This window comes from Chinchilla lanigera, unplaced genomic scaffold (genome assembly GCF_000276665.1).
Source record: "Chinchilla lanigera isolate Chin_1 unplaced genomic scaffold, ChiLan1.0 scaffold00042, whole genome shotgun sequence".
Taxonomy (NCBI): Eukaryota; Metazoa; Chordata; class Mammalia; order Rodentia; family Chinchillidae; genus Chinchilla; species Chinchilla lanigera.
This window is the reverse complement of record NW_004955443.1, coordinates 8324002-8332295: the sequence shown is the minus strand read 5'-3', so window position 1 is coordinate 8332295 and position 8294 is coordinate 8324002. Positions and strand designations below refer to the sequence as shown.

Below are 8294 nucleotides of genomic sequence, written 5' to 3'. Positions count from 1 at the left end.
CCCTGGGTGCCAGAAGGCCTGCCATGAATCACGGGAGCAGGGCCATCTTTCATCTTCACGGCATGATACATTATCAGGTTCATGAAACGTTCAGGGCTCTGTGAGACATATCAGATGAGGAAATTTGCTTTCACCACTGCCCTGGCTAAATTTCTCACCTACATAGAAAAAAGTACTGTTATTCTTTTATAGTTGGTCATGAAAAGTGAAAAATATACTATAGATTTTTCAATGTAACTGTCATTTTTATTCTGCTCTGAATATCGTTTTTAAGTGCTTCTTTTAAAGTCCTTGGGCCCTGCAAATTTCTCTCTGTATTTTCTATTCTGTCCCCTTTTCCTATTTTATATTTTTATGAACAAGGTTGTCTTTTAAGGAAGTTGAAAGTGATGGCCCCATCACTTTTTAAACACACAGAAATTTGCCCTGGAGGTTTAGCATGGTTTTTGGGTTTTTTGTTTTTTAGTTTTTTTGGTATCGGGAATTGAACTCAGGACCTTATGCTTGTCAAGCAGGCACTATGTCCCGGCCCTGCCCTGGAGGTTTAGAGCAATATGAGTCTAGCCTTGGAGATGGAATGATTTCGTTTTTGTGTTCCCACAATAAATGTACACTTTGGTTGGGGACCATTGCAGGCCATGAAAAAAGCCCACGATTGGGTAGAAGAGGATCAGACCTTGGTGTCAGTAGATGTGGCCAAAGAATCAGAGGAGGAAACTAAGAAGGAAGAAAAGGAAGAGAAGGCTGAAGACCTTCAAAAAGACAAAAAGGAAGAAAAGAGAGCTAAGACTGTAGAGGTAAATTTATTCAAGATTCTCCACCAAAAGGGCAGTAATATTACGTTAATTTTATTAGCAGCCTAATTTTAACCAAGAAAAGACCTTTTTTATTTGTACTCTGTGCTCTTTATAAAAATATGAGTAAGAATGTAATCAACATTAAAATTTCTCTATGCCAAGACAATTGCTGGCTTAGCATAGATTTTGTAGCTTTTCTCCACAGCTTTACAATTATAATTTAAAGGGGAAAAGATTTTTAAGAACATAATTGATTTATCCTTAGAGGAAATCTCCATCTTATATGCAAATTTGTTACTATAAAATGTCTTTATGCGCCATAACTAATGAGGTAATTGAAGCTTTTTTCAAAAACTTTCATAGCTGTACCTTTTATTCTGTAGCTTCATAAAATTTATGTGTGCATACTTTATATCCTCTGTTTGAAAAAGTGGTTTGCAATAATGGTAGCTTATGTTGAATTTTAATTTTAAAGAAAGTAACATTTTAAATTAGATCACTCTGAGGAAAAGTGTGTGTTGAGGTCTATTCATTCATCCTCCCTATCAGCTGCCTATTGTATGCCTAGCACGGCTGTAACTACTGAGCGCACAACTCTACATAGGCTTGCCACATCCTCGGGGATCTGGCAGAACTTGCTGTTTTTTTATATTAGAACTTATATTTTATGGCAACATTCTACTTAGAAAAGTCCTAGACATGACCATAATCTTCACATAAACTTCTTCATGTTCTATTTGTATTTTATATTAAGAATTGTATTACTTAGGGACTGGCAGTGTAGCTCAGTCATAGAGCACATGCATGGCCTTGGGCTTTGTCCCCAACACCAAAAAAAAAAAAAAAATAGCAATAATTAAATCTGGGCACAGTGGCACACATCAGTAATCTCTGTGCTCAGGAGGAAGAAGGATTGAGTTTGAGGCCAGCCTGGGCTACAGAGCAAGACCTTGTTTTAAAAACATAATAATAAAAAAATATTATTATTACATTATTTATTATTACTATATCATGTTTTAACATCACAGGGCTTTTTAAAAACATGTGCTCAGTGTGAGTGATTTTCTTGTGTGATTCACTTCAGGAAGTATACATACTGTCCATTGAAAGTCTGGCAGAAGTCACTGCGCGTTGTATCGAGCAGCTTCATAAAGTTGCAGAATTAATTCTTCATGGACAAGAAGAGGAGAAACCAGCTCAGGATCAAGCAAAAGTTCTGATAAAGTAAATGCCAGCTTTAATTCTTATTTTTCAGTTTTATATTTACAGTATATGCCATGCAAATACACATACACATACACCCTAGACAACTAAAGAGTACAGCTTCATGTCAACCAACTTCATTGCTATGGTCATTTTAAGAAACAAGGACTCCCTTAAGAAATGCATTGCATTAGCAAGAAGAAGAATTAATTGGACATTCTAGGAATTATTGATGAAGAGATCGAAGGGAAGACACACTAAGTCATTCAAGTTATGAAAGTGTTTATTTTAATAGATCAAAGTCTTAGAAGTACAGACCTTTGAGGGCAATTATATTTTCAGCTTATCACATGAATAGAGAAAGGGCCTGTGAATGTAACTCCTCAGCTGCACAAAAGGAAGGAGATGCCCTCCACCATTCCCAGAGACCTGTCCCAGCTCTGCATGCTCAGCACTCAGGTGACAGTGGTAGCTAACGTAAGTCAGGTGCCTGTGGATTGCATGTGTGTGCATATGTGTTGTGGTTTATGTTCTTCAATAAAGCATAGTTATTATTATTAGGTTATCCAGATATATATATATATATATATATATATATATACACACACACACACACACTCAGAAAAGTAGTTGGTATGGAAATGAACAATAAATCATGAACCTTTATGTACATGACTATATATTATGATATAAAAAAATCAGCACAGGTCCAAATAACCTTTCATCATTGAGACACAGAAATTTGATGGAAGCCCCTGGAAATAAATGGCTGCACCCACATACACACATATCTCTGTACTCTCATTCACTTTGTCAATAATAATTTTTGCTTATTATTTCCTGCATTTGATAGGATAAGTTAGGGAGACTTAGCTGAAATGTCTTCCAGAAATTCAGGATGTGTCTTTGTGCTGATGGCATTTTTTCTCACTTATAAAGATTTGTCATCTAGTCTAGGTTGTCATATCTAAACATGTAGATGGGCTGGGGATTTAGCTCAGCGGCAAAAGCGCCTGCCTGGCAAGCACAACGTCGTGAGTTCGGTTCCCGGTACCGGAGAAAAACCAAAAAAAAAAATAAATAAACATGTAGAAATCAAAGATGTTATAGAAATCCACATAATCTACCCCCTATAATACTGCCAGAAAGATTATAGAATTACTTCAGCATAGAGAAGGAAGAGGAAAGGACAAAACAGGCTAAGTTTAAAATACTGAGGACAGCATCTGGGTACTGTTTTATCTTTGCATTACTGATTTGAAGGAGGAAGGCTGAAGTGCAGAAGTCTCTGAGTATGCATTAGCAAGACCTTGCTCTTGGTCCCTTTTTGATTCCCATCCTTGGTTGTCCTGACCTTACCAAGCTGCACCAAGCCCCTAATTTGTCTGTACAGCGAGCACTCTCCATCCATCTGCCCAGGAACATAGACATAATGGACCCTGGAAATCTAGCCTTACTCTTGATGCTTTCTGCAGAAAACTTCTGGATGGATGGGAGGATGGATGGATGGATGGATGGATAGATGGACAGGCAGATGGATATAGCTTATAAGACCTAATACATAGGTTATTTATGTACGGTCCCTATTTGTTAAAAAAAAAAAAAAAGAAAAGAAAACTTACTTCTACTGACATTAAATCTTTTGACATATAAGATGCTTAATTTGGGGCAATAATTTTTCTGATTGCATTTTAGTCATTATTCATAAGGGTCATATACACTAATTATGAGAAAATAAAGAAGCCACATTGTTATATAATTAGTTTTTTGTTTGGTCATCACCTGTAATATTAGATAAACATTATTTTGGTTAAATATTTGTATCTTTCTTGCTTTATTTTCTTGGGCTAAAGTGTTTGAAGTAGAATGGCCAACATAAACTTGGAATTTTGATATAAGTATTTAAAAACATATTCTTCAAGGCCTTTATCTTGAGCCATCTAGTGGAAAACATAATCAAAATATAGAGGACCACCTGAGTTAAATTCCATCTCTACAGTTTACTTTTGCATATCCTTGGCAGGTTACTTCTTATAGATGTCAGTTTCTTCATCTATGTAAAAAGGGAATAATAATCATTAGGTCACTTAAGGATTAAATATGATTAGATATACAAGTACTTAACAAAATGCATCAATGAATATTCATTATTATTTTAAATGACCAAAAAACTGGAGAAATGCTACTTGGCAAGGGTTTATACCCCTGTAGAGCTGGAACTCAGGCTTGGTATTTGATTCTAAAAAGAGGTCAAATGAATTAGGTGATTAGTCCTTAATTATGCACGAAGAGAAAACCAGAATTTGATTAAACTGTGATTGTGAATCACGGGAGGTTGTTGAGGAACACTGTGTGACTGCTCTTTCGTGTGGAGCCACCTCGGACTCACGTGCTGCCCTTTTAGATGTCATGCCACACCAGTGTCACGGTTATGACCGTCAAACTTTTTTACTTTATTGAAACCCATGCACCTCTTTTTTCTTATTTCAGGTTAACTACTGCAATGTGCAATGAAGTGGCCTCTTTATCAAAGAAGTTTACAAATTCTTTAACCACTGTTGGGGTAAGGTTACAATCTGGATCATGTTTTTATCTGTGTAAAGGAAGCAGGGCCTTGAGGGGCCGTGAGAACAGTGGGGATTCTGGATAGCTTCATAACCAGCAGCTGTGCCACAGTGGCTGCTCAAACCGGGCCATGAGCACCTGCTCTCACGACAGGTCGTGCAGGGCTGTGCTCAACGCTGCTGTCCCAGACACCTCAGATGTTAGGTGAGATAAGTTTTCAGACTGTTACAAGCATTTTTTTTTTTTGTAGTGATACGGGCGATTCAGCTGGGGCTTTTGCATTGAGGTACACTCCAAGCCTTTTTTGAGACAGGGTCTCACTAAGTCACTAAATTACCCAGGCTGAGTTCAAACTTGCAATCCTGGCTCAGCCTCCCAGAATACAGGAATTAGAGGTGTGCACCACCCTGCCAGGCCCTCATTTTTGTATTTGTTTAAAAAAATGTGTCAAAATGAAGGTTCTGTACATTAACTTAATATGAATATATATTACATATATATATATACATATCTTAATTACTGTTCTCATTGCTAAGACAAAATATGCAACACCCAAAGTTAAAGGAGGAAAGGTTTATTTTAGCTCATAGTGTATAGAGGTTCAGTCTGTAGTCGGCTGGCTCCAAGGCAGGGCGGCATGGCAGAGAAGAAACAGTCAGTGTCAGGGAAGGCAGAAAGCAGCAAGCAGTGAGCTTCGCTTCTTTTCCTCTTTGTCACGGCTGGGGGCCTGAAGAGGTACTTTGGCAGTGAGATCCCCAGGGAAAAGAATGCATGCAGGGCAGAACAAAATGCATTTGTTCAAAAGGCAGGCAGCAGCAAGAGCTCAAACTGTGTCTTTATGTTTAACTCTTATACAGGTGGTTGCAACATATTTACATTCTTGTATGTAGACTGAACTAGTGCATGTGTGGTTGCCTACTTGCTTGTTCAGTCATCCTTGTATAACCGTTCCCCAGACAGCAAGGTTGTGTCCTCAAAGCTGGCCAAAGGGGTTCTTATATCTCCTCTGAGCTTTGCAGCCTAAAGCAGTCTGTCTGGAGCGGTGCCTCATACCCTTATATTCCACTCAGTCTACTGAATGGAAGCCTGTTGTTTGGTGCCACCCATACCCAGGTGGAGCTTCCTGTTACTACCCCCCAGAACTGTGCTAACTAAACCAATCAGTGGACTAATTTAGTGATCACACATCTTTAATCCATATTCACATACCCATGATCCAGCCACCTCCAAAAAGCCCTACCTACAAGCATATGAGGCTTTGAGGGGACATCTAGATACAAGCCATAACGATATATATTTCAAGCATCTCTATTAAAGTAATTAACTTTGAGTATTCTCATTTATTCTTGAACTTAGTCTATTTTATAAGCCACACACATTTCTTTGCTCTATTATTGCAGTTCAACTGAAACCAAAAGAAAAAAATGTCACCAGTTGGCATAACAGCAGGGTTTATTTCCAGCTTTAGCTACATGTTTTTTTGGTTGCAAGCTTATAATTTTCTAGGACTACTGTAAAACAACACATGAAGTGGCATTAACGGCCTGAAATCTCTCTCAAAGCTGTGGAGTCTGAAATCAAGGTGCAGGCAGGGCAATTCTCCTTCTGAAACTTCCAAGGATGGTTCTTTCTTGGCTTCCTCTGGCTTTAGTGGCCCGTGGTGTTCTTGGCTTGTGGCCACAATGCAGCAATTTCTTCCCATCCTCACCTGGTGGTTTCTCTCACTGTCTTTACATCATCTTCCCTCTGTGCATATCTGTATCCAGATTTTCCTCTTAGAAGGACACAGCCATACTGGATCAGCTCATCGCTATGACTGCACCTTAACTAATTACACCTACAACAGCCCTCGCACTAGGAGGTAGTAGCGGGTTAGGACTTCAGTGCATTCTTTTTGGGAGCACAATTCAACCCATAACAGGAAGCAAGAGAAGCAACTTATAAATGGTTTAGACAGAAAAGGGGGTTTTGAGAAACAGTGGTGAGAGCATGAGCAGCTATGGGACTCAGCACCAGAGCTCTTACACACTGTCTCTAAAGTGTTGCTATTAATGTGACCCAATGATAGCAATTCCCAGGTTCTGGATCTGGGAATCCCAGATTTCTGTGTCCTAAGTGAGACAGTTGACACGGTTCATGATACTGGGTCAGAGATCCACCTTGCAGTCACTCAAGAATAACAAGGCTGGGCTGGTATCATGCAGACCTACCTGGCTGCTGGAGTGTACCGGCAAGCCCTCCTCAGGCCAAGAGCAGTTCTCAGAAGGGGAAGGAAATAATTGTGGACCTGGTCACCCCAAGACATGTCTGTCCACCACATTTCTGTAAATGACTTGGTTAATAAGAAATGAACCTTTCACAATAGCATCCCCCCAAAATTAAATACTTAGGAATTAATCTAATGAAGGATGATAAAGACCTCTACACTGAAAACTACAGTACTCTGAAAAAGGAGATTGAAGAGGATATCAGAAAATGGGAAGATATCCCTTGCTCTTGGGTAGGAAGAACCAATATAGTGAATGTGGCCATACTTCCAAAACTGTTATATAGATTTAATGCAGTTCCAATCAAAATTAATGCAATTGCAATAACATATCTCACAGAATTAGAGAAAATCCTAAAATTCATTTGGAACCAGAGGAGACCTAGAAATGCAAAGCCAATTCTGGGCAATAAAGGCAAGGCTGGGGGCATCATAATCCCTGACTTGAAATTATACTGTAAAGTTACTGTGATAAAAACAGCATGGTACTGGCAAAAACAGACCTGAAGATCAGTGGAACAGATTAGAAGATGCAGAAACAACTCCAGACATACTCAGCCACCTGATCTTTGACAGAAATGCCAAACACACTGACTGGAAGAAAGATAGCCTCTTTAATAAATGATGCAGAAAAACTGGCTCTGCACATGCCAAAGATTAAAATTGGACCCATATCTTTCACCATGCACTAAACTAAATTCAAAATGAATCAAAGATCTAAATATTAAAACAGAAACATTAAATCCACTGGAAGATAGAATAGGTAAAACTCCTGAGCTACAATAGTAGCTCCTTGGCTACTCCTGTAGCCAAGACTTTATGAATAAAACCCCGATCAGTCACACAGGAACCATCACAAAGAATCAGCAACTTGGATCTCATCTTATTAAAAAGCTTTTGCACTGCAAGAGGAACCCCCAACAGAGTGAAGAGGCAGCCCACAATGTAGTAAAAAATGTTTGCCAGGTCTTCCTCAGACAAAGGATTACTGTGGAGAACATAGAAGTAAAAAAAACTCAGACCTCCCAAATTTAAAGACCCAAAAATGGGCATCTGAGATGAATACACACTTCTCAGAGTAAGAAATACAAACAGCAAGTAAATATATGCAAAATATATTCAGTATCACTGGTCATTTGAGGGATGCAACACTGAGATTCCGTCGCACTCCAGAAAAAAATGGCTGTTATCAAGAAATCAACCAATAACAAGTGCTGGAGGGGCTGTGGGGAAGAAAGGAATCCTCCACTGTTGGTGGGAATGTAGACTGGTGCAGTCACTGTGGAAAGTAGTGTGGAGATTCCTCAAAAAACTAGGATTGGAGGTCCCATTTGACCCAGCTATTTCCTTGCTGTGGGTATCATCCCAGAACAATTAAAAACATCATACCACAGCAATATATGTGCACCTGTGTTTATGACAGCACAATTTATAATAGCCAGATCTTGGAAACAACCCAAATA

The 8294-nt window shown here is 38.9% G+C and overlaps 1 protein-coding gene across 2 annotated transcripts in view; it reads left to right on the top strand.

Annotated features, from left to right (window-relative positions):
- The window catches only part of Fam114a1 (family with sequence similarity 114, member A1), a gene marked incomplete at its 5' end in the record, with an annotated part of 83913 nt that overhangs the window by 67456 nt on the left and 8163 nt on the right, over positions 1-8294 (top strand). For both annotated transcript variants that reach the window (XM_005391992.2, XM_013518060.1), the window contains 3 exon segments: positions 636-797; positions 1882-2021; positions 4491-4563. In XM_005391992.2, coding sequence (XP_005392049.1) covers positions 636-797; positions 1882-2021; positions 4491-4563 — 375 coding nt within the window.